The sequence below is a fragment of the Notolepis coatsorum genome, assembly GCF_963971535.1.
Source record: "Notolepis coatsorum genome assembly, chromosome: 9".
In the NCBI taxonomy this organism is placed as follows: Eukaryota; Metazoa; Chordata; class Actinopteri; order Aulopiformes; family Paralepididae; genus Notolepis; species Notolepis coatsorum.
In genome coordinates this window covers 23457456-23480985 of record NC_140173.1, presented here as the reverse complement: position 1 = coordinate 23480985, position 23530 = coordinate 23457456, and the positions used below count along the sequence as shown (strand labels likewise).

At 41.0% G+C, this 23530-nt stretch overlaps 1 protein-coding gene across 1 annotated transcript in view; it reads left to right on the top strand.

The window, feature by feature from the left end:
* Positions 1–20721, top strand: part of LOC311234267 (coiled-coil domain-containing protein 172-like) — a 71053-nt gene extending 50332 nt beyond the window's left edge. Inside the window, exons 7-8 of the mRNA XM_084321403.1 lie at positions 16709–16802; positions 19939–20721. Coding sequence (XP_084177529.1) covers positions 16709–16802; positions 19939–19992 — 148 coding nt within the window. The 3' untranslated portion in view covers positions 19993–20721. The remainder of the gene's footprint in view (positions 1–16708; positions 16803–19938) is intronic.
* The last annotated feature ends 2809 nt before the right edge of the window (positions 20722–23530 follow it).

Here is a 23530-nt window from a genome sequence, read left to right as displayed (position 1 = left end):
AGAATCCTTTTGCATGCTGAATGTAGCGTTTAGGGTCCAGCTGCAGCGCCGGAGAATCCTTGCTGGAGCTGGAGGCCACTCGAGTATACACACAGACAGTGGAGCTGTTTGCAGACAGCGAGGTGGCGATGTCTCGCAGATAACACAATCACAAGTATGTGATGATGATGATATAAAATAATAATAATTTTTTTTTTTATCAAAAAAAAAGTTGGCAGGTAAGAAATATGCTTGGCGGGTAGATTCTTCCCATCTACCCGCCACTGGCCGGTGAGTCAAAAAGTTTATTTCGCTCCCTGCATACATACATACATACATACACACACACACACACACACACTGTGATGGTTTCAGCTGTCCTGACTGTGGTGGGTTTCAGCTGTCCTGACTGTGGTGGGTTTAAGCTGTCCTGACTGTGATGGTTTCAGCTGTCCTGACTGTGATGGTTTCAGCTGTCCTGACTGTGGTGGGTTTCAGCTGTCCTGACTGTGATGGTTTCAGCTGTCCTGACTGTGATGGTTTCAGCTGTCAGTCCTGACTGTGGTGGTTTAAGCTGTCCTGACTGTGGTGGGTTTAAGCTGTCCTGACTGTGGTGGGTTTAAGCTGTCCTGACTGTGATGGTTTCAGCTGTCCTGACTGTGATGGTTTCAGCTGTCCTGACTGTGGTGGGTTTCAGCTGTCCTGACTGTGATGGTTTCAGCTGTCCTGACTGTGATGGTTTCAGCTGTCAGTCCTGACTGTGGTGGTTTCAGCTGTCCTGACTGTGGTGGTTTCAGCTGTCCTGACTGTGGTGGGTTTAAGCTGTCCTGACTGTGATGGTTTAAGCTGTCCTGACTGTGTTGGTTTCAGCTGTCCTGACTGTGGTGGGTTTCAGCTGTCCTGACTGTGGTGGGTTTCAGCTGTCCTGACTGTGATGGTTTCAGCTGCCCTGACTGTGATGGTTTCAGCTGTCAGTCCTGACTGTGGTGGTTTCAGCTGTCAGCTGTCCTGACTGTGGTGGTTTCAGCTGTCCTGACTGTGATGGTTTCAGCTGTCCTGACTGTGATGGTTTCAGCTGTCCTGACTGTGATGGTTTCAGCTGTCCTGACTGTGATGGTTTCAGCTGTCCTGACTGTGATGGTTTCAGCTGTCCTGACAGTGGTGGGTTTCAGCTGTCCTGACTGTGGTGGTTTCAGCTGTCTTGACTGTGGTGGTTTCAGCTGTCCTGACTGTGATGGTTTAAGCTGTCCTGACTGTGGTGGGTTTAAGCTGTCCTGACTGTGATGGTTTCAGCTGTCCTGACTGTGATGGTTTCAGCTGTCCTGACTGTGGTGGGTTTCAGCTGTCCTGACTGTGATGGTTTCAGCTGTCCTGACTGTGATGGTTTCAGCTGTCCTGACTGTGGTGGTTTCAGCTGTCCTGACTGTGGTGGTTTCAGCTGTCCTGACTGTGGTGGGTTTCAGCTGTCCTGTGTGTGATGGTTTCAGCTGTCTGTCCTATGTGTGATGATTTCAGCTGTCTGTCCTGACTGTGATGGTTTCAGCTGTCCTGACTGTGATGGTTTCAGCTGTCTGTCCTGACTGTGGTGGTTTCAGCTGTCTGTCCTGACTGTGATGGTTTCAGCTGTCCTGACTGTGATGGTTTCAGCTGTCCTGACTGTGATGGTTTCAGCTGTCTGTCCTATGTGTGATGGTTTCAGCTGTCTGTCCTGACTGTGATGGTTTCAGCTGTCCTGACTGTGATGGTTTCAGCTGTCTGTCCTGACTGTGATGGTTTCAGCTGTCCTGACTGTGATGGTTTCAGCTGTCCTGACTGTGATGGTTTCAGCTGTCCTGACTGTGATGGTTTCAGCTGTCCTGACTGTGATGGTTTCAGCTGTCCTGACTGTGATGGTTTCAGCTGTCCTGTGTGTGATGGTTTCAGCTGTCTCTCCTGTGTGTGATGGTTTCAGCTGTCTGTCCGGTGTGATGGTTTCAGCTGTCTGTCCTGTGTGTGATGGTTTCAGCTGTCTGTCCTGACTGTGATGGTTTCAGCTGTCCTGACTGTGATGGTTTCAGCTGTCTGTCCTGACTGTGATGGTTTCAGCTGTCTGTCCTGACTGTGATGGTTTCAGCCGTCTGTCCTGACTGTGATGGTTTCAGCTGTCCTGACTGTGATGGTTTCAGCTGTCTGTCCTGACTGTGATGGTTTCAGCTGTCCTGTGTGTGATGGTTTCAGCTGTCTGTCCTGTGTGTGATGGTTTCAGCTGTCTGTCCTGACTGTGATGGTTTCAGCTGTCCTGACGGTGGTGGTTTCAGCTGTCCTGACTGTGGTGGGGAGTTCGTTCCACCATTGTGAAGCGAGGTTTGTGTTAACGTTTGCTTAATGGTTATGGTTAAGATATGAGGTTAGGGTTAAGGTTAGGGTTAGGGTTCAACGGTTATTGAACCCTAAGTTTAAGGTAATAGTGTGGTTAATGTTAGTGGCCCTGTGTGCATCCTTCATTTAATTAAAGAGAGTTAGAGATCAATACTATACAAGGAAGAAGGATGGACCCCCCCCCCCTGTCCCCCAAAACACACACACACACACACACACACAAATCAGTCTGATATATGAAGTATAATTCCCCCAACATGGTCAAAAAATACTCTAGGTGTTTTTGCTTGTTTGCTTTAGTACTTGCTGTGACAGTGGCTCAGTGGGTAGAGCAGTCGTCTGGTTATCCGGAGGTTCCCGGTTCGATTCCCGCTCCTCCCGGGCAGTGTGAGTGAATGGGTAAAATGTGAGGAACAAATTGTAAAGCGCTCTGGATTGTGTGTGAGTGTGTTCACTTTGGCCCTACCACTGCCTTTACATTATGAGTCACTGATTCTCAAAATGAAGCCTCTTCTAGAACACTTGTGAATATACCAGAGTTCGCACAAGGTCCTTAAAGTGCTTGATTTTTTACCAAAAAAAGTCAAGGCCTGGAATTCCTTGAAAACAGCCAAAGGTGCTTAAAAAGTAATTGAAATTCAAATTAACCATTCGCATTGAAAGTTTTGTTCATCCATGATAAAATAGTTCTGAATCAAGAAATATAATTTTTGTATCTAAAGTGCAACTAATTGTCGGAAATATTGGATCTGATTTCTTTTTCAATAAAAAAAACTGCATTTAAAAGTGAATTGTATCATTTTAAATGCCCTTTAAATAGTGCCTGGAAAAGTACTTGAAAGTCCTTGAATAATATTTTGCCTGTGGGAACCCTGATATACCCAAAGTCTCCATGGTCAAATAAACTCCGGGTTGTGCCGTAAAACATATGTGCACCTATATCTGCACCATTTCATAAGGTAATAGTGTGGTTAAGGTTACAACAAATAAGAACTACACACAGTATGAAAACACAAATTATAAACCTCAATCATTTCCGTTATGAAATTCGCATTGAAAGGTTAAACGTAATGAGCGTCTGTTTGCCTTTGTCTTTTAATCATCTGATACACTAAGCCTTGATTTTCCTGTCAGTGTGTTTATTTATATATAATATATAACATCCTCCTGACTCTCGTCTCTTAAAAGGAAAATCTCTCTTCCTCTCATTTCGCTTCCTCCCCTTGTTCCTCCTTCTCTTAAATCACGCGTGTGGTAAGCATGTCCCGTTCATCCGTCTGTCTCATTACACAAATCTCCTTCATTACCCGCAGGCTGATTATCCTGCCGGAAGTGCTGAGAGCGGGGCTTTAGGGAGAGAGAGAGAGAGAGGAAGAGAGAGAGAGAGGGAGAGAGAGAGAGATGGCCTCTCATTCACTCGTATGATCATCCATCCTGTACTGCAACCATCAATCATGTCTTCAATCACCCGCGGAGCCTCCCTTTAAAACACAGTTTTAACCCTCTGCTTATTGATTGCTGGAAATTGAATGCGCGTCAATTTGAATGAGTGCTGTGGTCCTCTTTGAAAAAGTGTCCAGTGTGCAGAACGCGGGCTGCAGTGTCTGCCGGCGGGCCGGGGATCCACTGTCACACTGGAGCCGTTTCAAACGACCTGCCGGCGGGCCGGGGATCCACTGTCACACTGGAGCCGTTTCAAACGACCTGCCGGCGGGCCGGGGATCCACTGTCACACTGGAGCCGTTTCAAACGACCTGCCGGCGGGCCGGGGATCCACTGTCACACTGGAGCCGCTTCAACCTGCCGGCGGGCCGGGGCTTCACTGTCACACTGGAGCCGCTGCAACCTGCCGGCGGGCCGGGGCTTCACTGTCCCACTGGAGCCGCTGCAACCTGCCGGCGGGCCGGGGCTTCACTGTCCCACTGGAGCCGCTGCAACCTGCCGGCGGGCCGGGGCTTCACTGTCCCACTGGAGCCGCTGCAACCTGCCGGCGGGCCGGGGCTTCACTGTCCCACTGGAGTCGCTGCAAACTGTGCGAGAGAGCAAACCACCTGCCGTCGCTCGACATATCAGTTCTGTGTCCATACGATATCCATTCGTATAAGGTTTCAAACGGGTGATGTGGAACCAGTTGGCAGCCATCAATACCGAGGCTTTCCTGCGTATAAATGCCATAACAATCTTAAAACAATCTATCATTTTAGAATTTGGAGACCTGGTTATTTTAATGACGTGATCATGATACACGTGATTACATGCAATGTAATATGTGAGTTTCACATGTGATGCCATGAAGATTCCACACGTGAAATCATGCAAATTACATGTGAAGTGTTATAAATATAGTTAAGAAATAAACATAACATAATGTAATAAAACATTTAAAAACATGTGTCGGTCATATACATTTTCTGAGTGAATAGACAAAAGATGGTTTTATTTGTCTTTGTGTATATTCGTTCTTCTCTGCTGCTGGAACCCTCATTCACGTGTTTTCCCGTTTAAAAGAAATTACCCAAAATGTCAGACCTGTTGTTGTTGTGAAAATGATGACTAAAGCCCTTTGATGTCTATCCCCCTGGATATCAACAAAATCAAGCCATTTGAGATATCTAATCTGCTTCCTCTGATATATCATATAATACACACGGGTTACTCTGATTGGCCCATCAGTCACATCTAGGTGCACTGATTGGCTCCATCTGTCAGTCCCACTATGTCTGATTGGCCCACCAGTGGAGCCAATGCTCAAAGGTTCTCACAGGCACCATTGTGGGGCTTTGAGGAACCCATACGTTCTTGAGGGAATCCATGGGTTCTTAGAGGAACTTCCAAATAATGCACTTGAAGCAGAAAAATTAATGCTTGTGACATTCATATTCCACAATAAGCTATTTATGTCTGAATTAAAACATCATTGTACCGTCGGTTGTGTGGTAGTAAAGGGTTAACCTTCTGCCGTGTGGCAGTGAAAGGGTTAACCGGCTGTCGTGTGGCAGTGAAAGGGTTAACCGTTTGTCAGTGCAGCAGTGAAAGGGTTAACCGTTAAATGGTGCATTTATATAGTGCTTTTATCTAAAGCGCTTTACAATTGTTGTTCCTCACATTCATCCATTCACTCACCGATGGCGGAGGAGACCATGCAAGGGGCCAACCTGCTCATCGGGAGCAATTAGTGCTCAAGGACACTTAGACACGCGGCCTGGGAGCAGCGGGAATTGAACCAGGAACCTGTCGACTACCAGATGACCGCTCTACCTCCCGAGCCATATACATTTACATTTACATTTACATTTAGTCATTTAGCTGACGCTTTTATCCAAAGCGACTTACAAGTTCTGTACGACAAGCCATCAGGAAGGGCACAACTCTATCAGCTGAGCAACAATGTTCATCAAAGTGTTGAGTGCTACAGTGTAGGTTAGTTTATTAGGACAAGTGCATGACAGTACGGTTAGTTAGGGTTAGATTTTTTTTTTTTTTTTTTTTTTTTTTTAATTCAGATAATGGTTGAAGAAGTGCGTCTTTAGTCGACGGCGAAAGATTGGACGTGATTCGGCTGTCCTAACTGGGGTGGGTAGTTCATTCCACCATTGTGGGGCAAGGACTGAGAATAGGCGACTTCTCTTTGATGACCCTCCCGGAGCTTGGATAGGAGTAGGTCTGAGGCGGCCAGAAGATGCAGAGCGTAGGGGTCTTGAGGGTGTGTAGTTAGAGACCATTGACCGGAGGTAGGCGGGAGCGGTTCCCTTTGCCGCACGGTATGCTAGGTCGAGGGCCTTGAAGCGGATTCGTGCAGCAATGGGGAGCCAGTGCAGGTCCCTAAGAAGTGGGGTGACATGGGCCGACTTCGGTAGGTTTGAGATCAGGCGGGCCGCTGCGTTCTGAATGAGTTGAAGAGGCTTAGTGGCAGTGGCCGGGAGGCCAGCGAGCAGTGCATTGCAGTAGTCGAGGCGGGAGATGACTGTTGATTGGACGAGGAGTTGGGTGGCTTCTTTTGTCAGGAAGGGGCGTATCCTTCTGACGTTGCTCAGGAGGAATCGGCAGGTTCTGGTCGTCGCTGCGATGTGAGCAGAGAAGTTCAACTGGTCGTCGAGGACAACACCAAGGTTCTTGGCGGTCGGGGACGCAGTCACAGCTGCATTCTCGACTGTGATTGAAAGGTCGGTTAGGGGGGAGGATTTGGCCGGCAGGTGGAGCAATTCTGTTTTGCTTAGGTTCAGTTTGAGGTGGTTGGATATACGAGTTGAAGTTTACTTAATTGATTAAGTCTTTGTTTATATTCAGATCTTTATTGTCATATCACATTGTTACTTCCTACAAGCACAAAGGAGTGAACTTCTTCTGCCCTGACGAGACGAGGGCAATAAAGGTCATGGTCAGATTTATTTAACCCTTTCACTACCACACTACAGACGGTTAACCCTTTCACTGCCACACGACAGAAGGTTAACCCTTAACCATCCGTAGTGTGGTAGTGAAAGGTTAACCTTCTGTAGTGTGGTAGTGAAAGGGTTACGGTGAACTTCCACAGCTTGGGCGCAGCCACACAAAAGGCCCGGTCGCCTTTAGATCTGAGCCTATACTTTGGAACATCCAGAAGCAACTGGTTTGACGACCTCAGTGCTCTAGCTGTGAACATGGAGGAGTTCAACTAGGTACTGAGGGGTCGGACCGTTTAACATCTTAACCCTTTCACTACAACACTACAGGCGGTTAACCGTCTGTATATGTGATATCCGACATGTTACTGGCTCTCTTGGAATTGATATATAACATGTTATTCATGTCTCTCTTGTTATTGATATATAACATGTTACTCATGGCTCTCTTGTTATTGATATTTATTACATGGCGTTTTCACATTCGCCGAAATGCTTGCTTGTGATTGGTCAATAGCCCCCTGACAGCGGTCATTATTTTTCAATAATGACCGCTGTTTTTTCAATAATGACCGCTGTGCGCAGCTGTTCGCAATCAAGCCCACTGACACACACTGTTTCAGTGCGGTGTTCTGCTGCTGGCGATGACAGGGGGCGGAGCCAGAACAGAACACAGCGGAGCCCCCGCGATAATAATAATCACTTTATTTGGGCTGACAGAGCCACAGAACAACTGCGATTTGTCAAATGAATTAGGTATATTGTTAGTAAGTTAGCCATGTAATAAGCGGGATAATGTATAGCTTTACTCGGTCATTGTCGCAAAATAATTGACCTTCACTGACGTTTAAAACACCTCGCCGAAGCGGCTCGGTATTTTAAACTACGTGTCGGTCAATTATTTTGCGACAATGACCTCGTAGCTATACATTATCCCTTACATAACATGTTATTCATGTCTTTCTTGGTATTGATATATAACATGTTACTCATGGCTCTCTTATTATTGATATATAACATGTTATTCACGGCTCTCTTGGTATTGATATATAACATGTTATTCATGGATCTCTTGATATTGATATATAACATGTTATTCATGTCTCTTGGTATTGATATATAACATGTTATTCAAGGCTCTCTTGGTATTGATATATAACATGTTATTCATGTCTCTCTTGGTATTGATATATAACATGTTATTCAAGGCTCTCTTGATATTGATATATAACATGTTATTCATGTCTCTTGGTATTGATATATAACATGTTATTCATGGCTCTCTTGATATATAACATGTTATTCCTGGCTCTCTTGGTATTGATATATAACATGTTATTCATGTCTCTCTTGGTATTGATATATAACATGTTATTCATGGGTCTCTTGGTATTGATATATAACATGTTACTCATGGGTCTCTTGGTATTGATATATAACATGTTATTCATGTCTCTCTTGGTATTGATATATAACATGTTATTCATGGGTCTCTTGGTATTGATATATAACATGTTATTCATGGGTCTCTTGGTATTGATATATAACATGTTATTCATGGCTCTCTTGATATATAACATGTTATTCATGTCTCTCTTGGTATTGATATATAACATGTTATTCATGGCTCTCTTGGTATTGATATATAACATGTTATTCATGTCTCTCTTGGTATTGATATATAACATGTTATTCATGTCTCTCTTGGTATTGATATATAACATGTTATTCATGTCTCTCTTGGTATTGATATATAACATGTTATTCATGGGTCTCTTGGTATTGATATATAACATGTTATTCATGTCTCTCTTGGTATTGATATATAACATGTTACTCATGGGTCTCTTGGTATTGATATATAACATGTTATTCATGTCTCTCTTGGTATTGATATATAACATGTTATTCATGGGTCTCTTGGTATTGATATATAACATGTTATTCATGGCTCTCTTGATATATAACATGTTATTCAAGGCTCTCTTGATATTGATATATAACATGTTATTCATGTCTCTTGGTATTGATATATAACATGTTATTCATGGCTCTCTTGATATATAACATGTTATTCCTGGCTCTCTTGGTATTGATATATAACATGTTATTCATGTCTCTCTTGGTATTGATATATAACATGTTATTCATGGGTCTCTTGGTATTGATATATAACATGTTACTCATGGGTCTCTTGGTATTGATATATAACATGTTATTCATGTCTCTCTTGGTATTGATATATAACATGTTATTCATGGGTCTCTTGGTATTGATATATAACATGTTATTCATGGGTCTCTTGGTATTGATATATAACATGTTATTCATGGCTCTCTTGATATATAACATGTTATTCATGTCTCTCTTGGTATTGATATATAACATGTTATTCATGGCTCTCTTGGTATTGATATATAACATGTTATTCATGTCTCTCTTGGTATTGATATATAACATGTTATTCATGTCTCTCTTGGTATTGATATATAACATGTTATTCATGTCTCTCTTGGTATTGATATATAACATGTTATTCATGGGTCTCTTGGTATTGATATATAACATGTTATTCATGTCTCTCTTGGTATTGATATATAACATGTTACTCATGGGTCTCTTGGTATTGATATATAACATGTTATTCATGTCTCTCTTGGTATTGATATATAACATGTTATTCATGGGTCTCTTGGTATTGATATATAACATGTTATTCATGGCTCTCTTGATATATAACATGTTATTCATGTCTCTCTTGATATTGATATATAACATGTTATTCATGGGTCTCTTGGTATTGATATATAACATGTTATTCATGGGTCTCTTGGTATTGATATATAACATGTTATTCATGTCTCTCTTGGTATTGATATATAACATGTTATTCACGGCTCTCTTGGTATTGATATATAACATGTTATTCATGGGTCTCTTGGTATTGATATATAACATGTTATTCATGGGTCTCTTGGTATTTATATATAACATGTTATTCATGTCTCTCTTGGTATTGATATATAACATGTTATTCATGGGTCTCTTGGTATTGATATATAACATGTTATTCATGAGCCTCTTGGTATTGATATATAACATGTTATTCATGTATCTCTTGGTATTGATATATAACATGTTATTCATGGGTCTCTTGGTATTGATATATAACATGTTATTCATGGGTCTCTTGGTATTGATATATAACATGTTATTCATGGGTCTCTTGGTATTGATATATAACATGTTATTCATGGCTCTCTTGGTATTGATATATAACATGTTACTCATGGGTCTCTTGGTATTGATATATAACATGTTATTCATGTCTCTCTTGATATTGATATATAACATGTTATTCATGTCTCTCTTGTTATTGATATATAACATGTTACTCATGGCTCTCTTGTTATTGATATATAACATGTTATTCATGTCTCTCTTGGTATTGATATATAACATGTTACTCATGGCTCTCTTGTTATTGATATATAACATGTTATTCACGGCTCTCTTGGTATTGATATATAACATGTTATTCAAGGCTCTCTTGATATTGATATATAACATGTTATTCATGTCTCTCTTGGTATTGATATATAACATGTTATTCATGGCTCTCTTGATATATAACATGTTATTCATGGCTCTCTTGGTATTGATATATAACATGTTATTCATGTCTCTCTTGGTATTGATATATAACATGTTCTTCATGGGTCTCTTGGTATTGATATATAACATGTTATTCATGGCTCTCTTGATATATAACATGTTATTCATGTCTCTCTTGGTATTGATATATAACATGTTATTCATGGCTCTCTTGGTATTGATATATAACATGTTATTCATGGCTCTCTTGATATATAACATGTTATTCATGGCTCTCTTGGTATTGATATATAACATGTTATTCATGGCTCTCTTGGTATTGATATATAACATGTTATTCATGGGTCTCTTGGTATTGATATATAACATGTTATTCATGGCTCTCTTGGTAGTGATATATAACATGTTATTCATGTCTCTTGGTATTGATATATAACATGTTACTCATGGGTCTCTTGGTATTGATATATAACATGTTATTCATGTCTCTCTTGGTATTGATATATAACATGTTATTCATGGCTCTCTTGATATATAACATGTTATTCATGTCTCTCTTGGTATTGATATATAACATGTTATTCATGTCTCTCTTGGTATTGATATATAACATGTTATTCATGGGTCTCTTGGTATTGATATATAGCATGTTATTCATGGCTCTATTGATATATAACATGTTATTCATGTCTCTCTTGGTATTGATATATAACATGTTATTCATGGGTCTCTTGGTATTGATATATAACATGTTATTCATGGGTCTCTTGGTATTGATATATAACATGTTATTCATGTCTCTCTTGGTATTGATATATAACATGTTATTCATGGGTCTCTTGGTATTGATATATAACATGTTATTCATGGGTCTCTTGGTATATAACATGTTATTCGTGGGTCTCTTGGTATTGATATATAACATGTTATTCATGGCTCTCTTGGTATTGATATATAACATGTTATTCATGGGTCTCTTGGTATTGATATATAACATGTTATGCATGCGTCTCTTGGTATATAACATGTTATTCATGGGTCTCTTGGTATTGATATATAACATGTTATTCATGGCTCTCTTGGTATTGATATATAACATGTTACTCATGGGTCTCTTGGTATTGATATATAACATGTTATTCATGGGTCTCTTGGTATATAACATGTTATTCATGGGTCTCTTGTTATTGATATATAACATGTTATTCATGGGTCTCTTGGTATTGATATATAACATGTTATTCATGGGTCTCTTGGTATTGATATATAACATGTTATTCATGGGTCTCTTGGTATTGATATATAACATGTTATTCATGGCTCTCTTGGTATTGATATATAACATGTTATTCATGTCTCTCTTGGTATTGATATATAACATGTTACTCATGGGTCTCTTGGTATTGATATATAACATGTTATTCATGTCTCTCTTGGTATTGATATATAACATGTTATTCATGGGTCTCTTGGTATTGATATATAACATGTTATTCATGGCTCTCTTGATATATAACATGTTATTCATGTCTCTCTTGATATTGATATATAACATGTTATTCATGGGTCTCTTGGTATTGATATATAACATGTTATTCATGGGTCTCTTGGTATTGATATATAACATGTTATTCATGTCTCTCTTGGTATTGATATATAACATGTTATTCACGGCTCTCTTGGTATTGATATATAACATGTTATTCATGGGTCTCTTGGTATTGATATATAACATGTTATTCATGGGTCTCTTGGTATTTATATATAACATGTTATTCATGTCTCTCTTGGTATTGATATATAACATGTTATTCATGGGTCTCTTGGTATTGATATATAACATGTTATTCATGAGCCTCTTGGTATTGATATATAACATGTTATTCATGTATCTCTTGGTATTGATATATAACATGTTATTCATGGGTCTCTTGGTATTGATATATAACATGTTATTCATGGGTCTCTTGGTATTGATATATAACATGTTATTCATGGGTCTCTTGGTATTGATATATAACATGTTATTCATGGCTCTCTTGGTATTGATATATAACATGTTACTCATGGGTCTCTTGGTATTGATATATAACATGTTATTCATGTCTCTCTTGATATTGATATATAACATGTTATTCATGTCTCTCTTGTTATTGATATATAACATGTTACTCATGGCTCTCTTGTTATTGATATATAACATGTTATTCATGTCTCTCTTGGTATTGATATATAACATGTTACTCATGGCTCTCTTGTTATTGATATATAACATGTTATTCACGGCTCTCTTGGTATTGATATATAACATGTTATTCAAGGCTCTCTTGATATTGATATATAACATGTTATTCATGTCTCTCTTGGTATTGATATATAACATGTTATTCATGGCTCTCTTGATATATAACATGTTATTCATGGCTCTCTTGGTATTGATATATAACATGTTATTCATGTCTCTCTTGGTATTGATATATAACATGTTCTTCATGGGTCTCTTGGTATTGATATATAACATGTTATTCATGGCTCTCTTGATATATAACATGTTATTCATGTCTCTCTTGGTATTGATATATAACATGTTATTCATGGCTCTCTTGGTATTGATATATAACATGTTATTCATGGCTCTCTTGATATATAACATGTTATTCATGGCTCTCTTGGTATTGATATATAACATGTTATTCATGGCTCTCTTGGTATTGATATATAACATGTTATTCATGGGTCTCTTGGTATTGATATATAACATGTTATTCATGGCTCTCTTGGTAGTGATATATAACATGTTATTCATGTCTCTTGGTATTGATATATAACATGTTACTCATGGGTCTCTTGGTATTGATATATAACATGTTATTCATGTCTCTCTTGGTATTGATATATAACATGTTATTCATGGCTCTCTTGATATATAACATGTTATTCATGTCTCTCTTGGTATTGATATATAACATGTTATTCATGTCTCTCTTGGTATTGATATATAACATGTTATTCATGGGTCTCTTGGTATTGATATATAGCATGTTATTCATGGCTCTATTGATATATAACATGTTATTCATGTCTCTCTTGGTATTGATATATAACATGTTATTCATGGGTCTCTTGGTATTGATATATAACATGTTATTCATGGGTCTCTTGGTATTGATATATAACATGTTATTCATGTCTCTCTTGGTATTGATATATAACATGTTATTCATGGGTCTCTTGGTATTGATATATAACATGTTATTCATGGGTCTCTTGGTATATAACATGTTATTCGTGGGTCTCTTGGTATTGATATATAACATGTTATTCATGGCTCTCTTGGTATTGATATATAACATGTTATTCATGGGTCTCTTGGTATTGATATATAACATGTTATGCATGCGTCTCTTGGTATATAACATGTTATTCATGGGTCTCTTGGTATTGATATATAACATGTTATTCATGGCTCTCTTGGTATTGATATATAACATGTTACTCATGGGTCTCTTGGTATTGATATATAACATGTTATTCATGGGTCTCTTGGTATATAACATGTTATTCATGGGTCTCTTGTTATTGATATATAACATGTTATTCATGGGTCTCTTGGTATTGATATATAACATGTTATTCATGGGTCTCTTGGTATTGATATATAACATGTTATTCATGGGTCTCTTGGTATTGATATATAACATGTTATTCATGGCTCTCTTGGTATTGATATATAACATGTTACTCATGGGTCTCTTGGTATTGATATATAACATGTTATTCATGGGTCTCTTGGTATATAACATGTTATTCATGGATCTCTTGTTATTGATATATAACATGTTATTCATGAGTCTCTTGGTATTGATATATAACATGTTATTCATGGGTCTCTTGGTATTGATATATAACATGTTATTCATGGGTCTCTTGGTATATAACATGTTACTCATGGGTCTCTTGGTATTGATATATAACATGTTATTCATGGGTCTCTTGGTATATAACATGTTATTCATGGGTCTCTTGTTATTGATATATAACATGTTATTCATGAGTCTCTTGGTATTGATATATAACATGTTACTCATGGGTCTCTTGGTATTGATATATAACATGTTACTCATGGCTCTCTTGGTATTGATATATAACATGTTATTCATGGATCTCTTGGTATTGATTACATGTGGCTCAATACAGTTAGTGGGCAGACAGGCAGCAGGCCGTTTATTTGTTTGTGAGCCTTACACCGGTTCCTGACAGGGAGCGACGCGAGCGAGCATGATTGCGAAAATGATAAAAATGTATTCGTTTCAATCAGACTATCCTGACATACCGCGAGCGACAGCGAACTGAGCGGCGATGTCGCTCCCCCCTCAAATATTCGCTCGCTGTGTCTCTAGTTGAGCGATTACGCGGCCGAGTCCCGCCCCTAAACACTTTTTATTGGTCGAGAATCACAGGCTGCTTTGCCCCTGTGCTTCCAGGTAAATACACACACACAGACACACTCGGACAAGCGCCGCGTCATATCGGGACAGTGTCGCGCGCGATTTCGTCTCCAGTTCGCTTGCTCGCTGCCTGTCAGGAACCGGTGTTACTGCCTGGTGTCCCTGAACCTACGGTCCAGGCCCTGAGACTCCGATACCATATACCAGACGGCATCAGCTGAAACAGTTTGTGGTTGGGGTGGTCAGGGTCTCTGATAATCCTGCTGTTACCCCCCCCCCTCTCTCTCTCTATCTCTATCTCTCGCTCTCTCACTCTCTCATGGCAGGATGGGGTTCAGGTGTGCTGTTGGGCCAGGCTCCCAGATATTAATCATTATCTCATCAATTCCTCTGCCATATAAGCTCCAGTCCATTCACCACTTTGTAATCTCTGTCTCATTCTGCCTGACCTCAGCCCTGAACCTGGACCCCTGCCACAGCCTGCTCTACCCCTGTTCACCCTGGACCCCTGCCACAGCCTGCTCTACCCCTGTTCACCCTGGACCCCTGCCACAGCCTGCTCTACCCCTGTTCACCCTGGACCCCTGCCACAGCCTGCTCTACCCCTGTTCACCCTGGACCCCTGCCACAGCCTGCTCTACCCCTGTTCACCCTGGACCCCTGCCACAGCCTGCTCTACCCCTGTTCACCCTGGACTCCGCTCTGCCCCACTCCACTACGCTACCCTGTCCCAGTGTCCCAGGCCCGCTTTCCTCCACTGTTTTCTACGTCTGGGTCTCTCGTCTGGCACCTTAACCCCTGCGTTCTTTGCTGACACACCATCCGCTTTATATGTCCTGGATGGAGGGAAGCTCACCTGTGTTGTTGTTTTTCTATGCCTGTAAAAGTATGCACCTTGTTTTGTTTTTCTCAAATAAATCTTCACTTTGGTCCTCAATTCTGCCTTTTGAATCTGCCTCCCACCACCTTCCTAGACCCTCTGGCTGGTCTGTCGTACAGGAAGTCTCCAGGGGCAGTCTGGATGAAAGCCGCGCCACGTCCAACTGTGCTTTCATCCAGAATGTTCTCTCACGGGAAAGCGGTACATGGAGCATCCTTCAACGCACTTTAAAGATCAATAGTCTTCCAGCATGTGCACAGTTCAAAGCCATGATCACTAACCACTCTGTATTATGTCCGTAATTGTTTTAACTGACTTTCCTTGTATATTAGGTGATTTCCCCTGTTTTTATCTTTGTTTTGATCTTGTTGTATTACTACTTTAAATTCTTTCGTATTAATTTGAATCTGTGTGTGTTTACCCGTCTTCATTGGAGAATGAGGGCCATGGAGACTCCACTTTCACCTTGTGAGGGCAGAGTCAGGATTTAAACTGAAGACATGGGATTCAATTCTGATTGAGTTATGACGTCATTGAAAAAAATACCTCAAAATCAACGTTTAAATTTAAGAAGGCGCTTTTTAACATGCAATCCTGTCGTTCCGTTTATCCATAGAACACGGTTTGTCTTGCTTTAGCTTATATTAGTTTTATGTTTTAGAAGGAATAAAACATCCTCTGAGCTTTGATCATCTGATAATCGGAGGTTCCATGTTCGATTCCCGCAGCGTGTCAAAGTGTCCTTGAGCAAGACACGTAACCCCTAACTGCCCCCGATGCATGGTTTCCTGCGCCGTCGATGTGTGAGTGAACGGGTAAAACGTGAGGAACAAACTGCAAAGCGCTTTGGATAAAAGCTGGTCTATAAATGCAGCCATTTACCCCATCGCCTCGTGTAAAGTTATCTGAAACACGCCACACAAAATGCACGCGTGGCGGTTTGAGAAGCCAACGTGCAGCGGCCCCAAAGTAGAGGCCATTCCACAGGCTCGCCGGTCGAAAAGTGAAAAGTGCAACTGATGATGTGTGTCTTTGGTTTCTCCCAGAATGAAGAAGGAGCTTGAGATGTACAAGATGGGAGAGGAGGAGGGAGTGGTTCTGAGAGACGCCCTCAATGCCGAGATCCAGAAACTGCAATCAGTGAGTATAGCTTCCAAACAGACAATTCCAAACAGGGCGATTTCAACAGCGCCCATCTTAAAAAGGTTTTGTCTCATTTCTATCAGCATGTGACTTGTCCCACCTGAGGCGCGAACATATTAGACCATTGCTACTCGCAATTTAAGAACGGGTACAAGTCACAGGCTCTTAGCCCATTCGGCAAATCTGACCACGACGCCATCTTTCTTATGCCAAAGTATAAACAAAGTCTCAAGCGCAAAGTCTCAAGCGCATTCCTGTAGTAACGCGAGAAGTGAGGCGTTGGTCTGTGGAATCGGAATGCACAGACTGGAGCGTGTTCCGCGAGAACACAGACAATATTAATGACTACACTGAAACAGTGCTGGGCCCTCATTTATCAACAATTCTTGGAAAGTGTTCTATTTTCGTTCTTAAGCACAGAATTTAGAATGTGTGTACGTACAGAAAAATCGGGATTTATCACACGTGCGTACACGGGTCCTACGCATACTCCGTGTTGATACATTTTTATTTAACCTTTATTTTACCAGGTAGTCACTTGAGATCAAAGATCTCTTTTTCTAGCAAGACCTGGCCAAATAAATACCATTTGTTCTACCGTCAATGCTCGTGCACGATTATCCATATGGTCATGAAACACTCCCATGGGATGTGAAATAATGGACTAACTCCAGCGAACTCTGAGAAACTTCACGAGCGAGATTGATCACGGAGGTCTAAGCAACTAATTCAACGCGCTGTCGAACCAAGAAGACACAACGCGTGTTACGGGATAAATACGCGACAGGCTGGCGGACTTGTACACGGTGATGTCAGATATCAACTACTCCCTAAGACCATTGCTGCAATTCTGCCTGGACAGCTCAAAATACTAATAAAGACCGTTAACCACTGTTTGGCGTTGGTGTATCATTATAACCATGCTGGAATATGAATGCCTTTATTAGTTTCGTTTGATTGGCTACCGGGTATAATATGATTTGTAGAGGCATACAATCTATTTTGTTGTCGGTATTAGGTAGCCTATATAAATTAGATATAATAGGAGCCATAGCCTACATTATGCAACAGTAACTTGCGCATATATAACACATGGCACAGCCCTGCGAAGCCTGCACAGTAAACTAACTTGATCGTTAATCTAGCTGTATCTTTACGCTCATGAAAACATTAAATAATATGTATAGGCTATAGGCCGTCGTTTTGCCTTAATACTATAGCCTATATTCTCAAATGGCATTTAATGGCTATCCGCTGTGGGCTATCTCCTCGCTGACGGACCAGTATACCTTATATCATATCATATTCCTATATGTCTCCAAGAAATCGTGGGGCTCTGGGGAATACAGGTTGGGAACCCCTGCTATTATAGCCTATCCTTTATAATGTTATAGGCTATTTTATTTACAGTTTACTCTATCAGCCTACCCAGCATGTAATACGTTCTTTGTTAGAACTCAACTTGTTATTATTTTGCGCATAGATTGCAGAAATACGGGAACGTTTTGATTTATATTTAAAAGGCTTTGACATTGTAAAACGAAATAAGTGGAATTTCGAAGTTATGTAAGCAGAATACAAGTCATATCACCCACACGATATATGCTACCTGTATCCAGAGCATGTATGCTTTTCATTCATTTAAGACACATTTATTGCAAGGGTTTTGTAATACACATAAACTCTGTGCGTATGCACCATTGATAAATGAGGGCCCTGGACTTTGTTTGTACTCTGGTAGAAGAAACAATCCCCTCTACCAGGGGTGGGTGGGTGGGCTTCCCAGTTGCTGCAGTCAGTGAGTATAGCTTACAAACAGACAAACAAACCAAAACCAAGACAGACCAGAGTGTCACAGGTCAGCGTGTCACAGGTCAGCGTGTCACAGACCAGAGTGTCACAGGTCAGCGTGTCACAGGTCAGCATGTCACAGGTCAGAGTGTCACAGGTCAGAGTGTCACAGGTCAGAGTGTCACAGGTCAGTGTGTCACAGGTCAGCGTGTCACAGACCAGAGTGTCACAGGTCAGTGTGTCACAGGTCAGCATGTCACAGGTCAGCGTGTCACAGGTCAGAGTGTCACAGGTCAGCGTGTCACAGGTCAGCATGTCACAGGTCAGAGTGTCACAGGTCAGAGTGTCACAGGTCAGCGTGTCACAGGTCAGCGTGTCACAGGTCAGCGTGTCACAGGTCAGCGTGTCACAGGTCAGCGTGTCACAGGTCAGCGTGTCACAGGTCAGCGTGTCACAGGTCAGCGTGTCACAGGTCAGCGTGTCACAGGTCAGCGTGTCACCAGAGTGTCACAGACCAGCGTGTCACAGGTCACAGGTCAGAGTGTCACAGGTCAGTGTGTCACAGGTCAGCGTGTCACAGGTCAGCGTGTCACAGGTCAGCGTGTCACAGGTCAGCGTGTCACCAGAGTGTCACAGACCAGCGTGTCACAGGTCACAGGTCAGCGTGTCACAGGTCAGCGTGTCACCAGAGTGTCACAGACCAGCGTGTCACAGGTCAGAGTGTCACAGACCAGCGTGTCACAGGTCAGCGTGTCACAGGTCAGCGTGTCACAGGTCAGCGTGTCACAGGTCAGCGTGTCACAGGTCACAGGTCAGCGTGTCACAGACCAGCGTGTCACAGGTCAGCGTGTCACAGACCAGCGTGTGTCTTGATAATATAGATAGAATATGATAATGATATAAAAATAAAATCCTCCCACTTAACAATCATGTCAAGTTCAAGTTTTGTTTTATTTGTCACATATAAAGTACATCACAGTGAAATGCTTGGTTCTGCATGAGCCCCCTGAGAATGTGCTTCATACAGTAAAATAAGTACAACCTAAAGTACAGTCAACCTTTCTCTCTAACGCTCCCCAACGATGTGAAGACGTAACATCGTTATCCACTATTATATCCCGGTTAATGTTCCGATCAGGTCTTCCTCCCGACACCGAGTCTCCAGCCCCACCGGCCCGTTTCATCCTGTAGACACTTTAAAAAAGTGCTCTCTGTGCCGTCTCACGGGCACTTTGATGTATAAAGAAGTTGAAAGAATTCCTCAGTCACATCTCTACTCAGCCCCTCTCAGCGCATTGACTCCTCGCCCCACTGTCTCCTGTTGTCTCTCGTCCCGCTGCAGAGGCTGGACGACGGCCCGGGGAGTCAGCGGCGCTCAGCCAGTTACACACAGTGAGGATGCCGCCGCAGCGCAGCTGAAATAACCTCGTTGATTTGGACATTTGTTCGCATTGTTAACGTTATTATTATTATTATTCAACCTTCATTGTTGTGAACAGAAGACTTCCTAACGTTCCCATCGGAATTGTTATTCTGTTTCCTGTATTCACTCACACACACTCTTGTATTACCATACTTGTAAGCACTGTTGACAACATTCCATCCACTATATTCCTTGCCTAACCCCCAGGAACACACCAGCTTTTTGGGAAATTAGCTTATTTGCCATCTGCCCTGGAGTTAGACAAGCAGATACAAGCCTACATACCTTTTTATTCTCTGTGCATGCATTAGGCTTAGGGAACGGCCGCACCGTTAGCCTAGCTTAGCGTCATTCACTGGAAGTAGGTGTGCCAGTGCCTGTTAAAAAATAAATAAAAAACAGGGCTTTTGAGGTGATGAAATCACTGCGCCCAGGCAGCAGTGGTTTGGCAAAGTTTTCCGAGTATATATCTGCTTAGAAAATGTAAATGTCTAATTATTATAATTTTTTTTTTATCCATGTGGTAAATACACAGGTCACAACATGTTTACAGGAACGTTTTTGGAGTTGTATTTGGAGTGTATTTCGTGACTGTTGGGAACTAGGCTACACTGGCACACCTACTTCCAGTGAATGCCGCTAAGCTAGGCTAATGGTGCGGCTGTTCCCTAAGCCTAATGCATGCACAGAGAAGAAAAGGGTATGTATCTGCTTGTCTAACTCCAGGGTAGATGACAAATAACAAGCAAATTTCCCAAAAAGTTGGCGTGTTCCTTTAACCTAATTAATCCCCTAACTTCTAATCCTTAACATTTGAAATAAGGACTGGCCGTAATGTCCTCACTTACGCCAAAAGCACCCACTTCTGCTCACAAGTATAGGAATATACCAGGCACACACACACACAGATATTTTTCGTAAGCTATATTGTTCTTTCTATGTACTTTGTCTGGTTAAATGAAATAAAGAGATCAACCTCCATTGTTTCTTGGCCTCAGTTGCTGTACAGACACACTTGACATTGTGATGCAACTGTTTACTAGATGAACTGAGGACTGAGAAACATGAAGCTGCTTTTCTTAAAACAGCTTGTTTTATTAGTATTATGTTTCAGTCGGGTCACTCACGCTGTACGTCATCACGCTATGTTGTACGTATCGTATCGGCTAAAGTCTTATGTACAGTGTATACATATTACAAATAGGTACATAATTATATTACATACACTGTAAAACATATTTGAAATGCATACACATGGTTTTGTTTAAGTAGTTTACATTGTTTGAATAATGTAATACATTTTACATAAATCTTGGGCTGTCATGATATATAAAATGTTCTGCGGTAGCTGGAAATGTAAATACTTTACATTGTTTGGATATGTAATATGTACCTATTTGTAATAATAGGTACACTGTACATAAGACTTTTGCCAATACGATATGTACAGCGTGAGCGACCCGACTGAGAGGAGGACCCGGGGCAGATGGGGCAGCCCATAGATATATATATATAAAGACTATGGTGCAAGGCGGAGTCTCCTGCATAGTTCACTGGCGGCCATCTTGCTACAGTTAACTACTGCTTTAACAGGTTGAGTGCCAGACGTGTTTTCCTATTTACCCCCTTGAGTGCCACCACCCACTTCAATGATAGCGCTCTCATATTTGTGAACGCATAAACTACATCTTAAATTATGGCTATGTGTCTAATCTGGCCGTCGCTTATCAATGACTTGTTTGCAGTCAACATTGTCGAAAAGGATAGTTTTTTAATCGGTTCATTTCCGTTTTATACCATTTTGAAAAACACTTGTTTTTTTAAGTTTCAGGAAAATATAAAGATTCTGTGATAATCGCCCTTTACTGGAATATTCTGGAATACACAAAAAACGTTGTCATTTTTCGGCCTATTTATGAATAGTTTTCAAATAAACGCTAGATTATCGATAGTATGTGTACTTATGCACGCTATAGAAGCGAGCTGAAAAATCGATTCTCTCATTTCCTGATCAGCACACACACACGCACACACACACACATAGGGCACACGTTGATATCTCTGTGAAAAAAGCTCTGATTATCCTAAGACTGGTAAATTAAATTCCTTACCTCAGATCAGATGTTCTCCAAAAAGATTATTCCAATTCCTGATCGCCATTCCAAATATCGATCGCGTTTATTTATCCAACGCTGGGTACTGGAAATATGTATTCCATGCTGTTCTGATGGTCCACAATGAATCCAATCCTCTCGGGTGACTTGACCGAGAAGTAAAATGAGGAAGCAGGATTTTTTCCCCCCCATGTGTTTCATTCAATCCATTCCAAAGGGGTGCAGTACCACAGGGAGAGACGATAGGGGGCGGTATTTTCCCAATGGAGCTCAGGGAGTTTGCAGCACTAACGTGAGACTAGATTGATGAAATATTAATTCAAATCGCTAATAAATTAAAAAAAAAGCGAGATATCTCGTCGCTGGCACTCAACGGTCGGCATGAACTAACGAGAAATCTCGTTGCTGGCACTCAAAGTGTAAAGGTGAGTGATCTGCACAAACAAAAATACTCTGAAGGTCTTGACGGATTTACAAACGGTTTGGTTTATTACAAAATTACTCAAAGGTTACAGGCCAAAATTTAAAGTTTGTTGTTTGTCATTTGAGCATTTAGCATTTTTAGATTATATAGATTTTCGATTATTGGATTATTAGATTATATATTGCATACATTTAGCATTTTGTTTTTTTTAGATTATAAAATTAGATTATTAGATTATATATTGTAACTATATTTATTGTAGGGCAAATATAACTGAGAGGGCATACATACCCTGATCTCGCACCGTGTTGCCCATATGCGCATGTCCAGAGTTAATTATATTGTATATTGTTTGCCTTTTTATTAAATTTCTATTTTTTACTTCTCCACTGTACTATAATTCTGTGACCTGTACCTGTATGTCTTCTACTACCTGTACCTCCCCTCCCCCATGCTGCTATGATGCCTGAATTTCCCCAAGGGGATCAATAAAGGAATATCTTATCTTAAATGGTTGTGAGTGGGTTGGATGAACAGTTCTCCAGATATGCACGCTGTACACACGCATGCACACAGACAGAGACGCCTTCCTTTATAGACAGATATAACAAACTGAATTCAATGATATAATTTGAACACATGGTTCATCGCAATCCCCTCCCCCATACATTTACCCTTACTGGTATGGTATGGAAATAGAGCAAGATAGTAGCAATAAAGAACTATATTTTTTACTTCTTTCATTATCCAGCCTGTAAAAGTCCAAAGCACACGGCGGGCGACCGACAATCATTTGGCCCCCCACACCAGATCCGACCGTTCAGGTATAATAAGCTATATGTGTCGCTCTGTTTAGCTGGGGGTGTGGTTTCCCCCCGGGAGATATGAGAGGTTGTCGTGAAGCGAGGTAGCTGTGTTGTGCATTACGAGGGAAGTATTAACCTGTAAAACCCATATTGAGCTGGAATTAAAC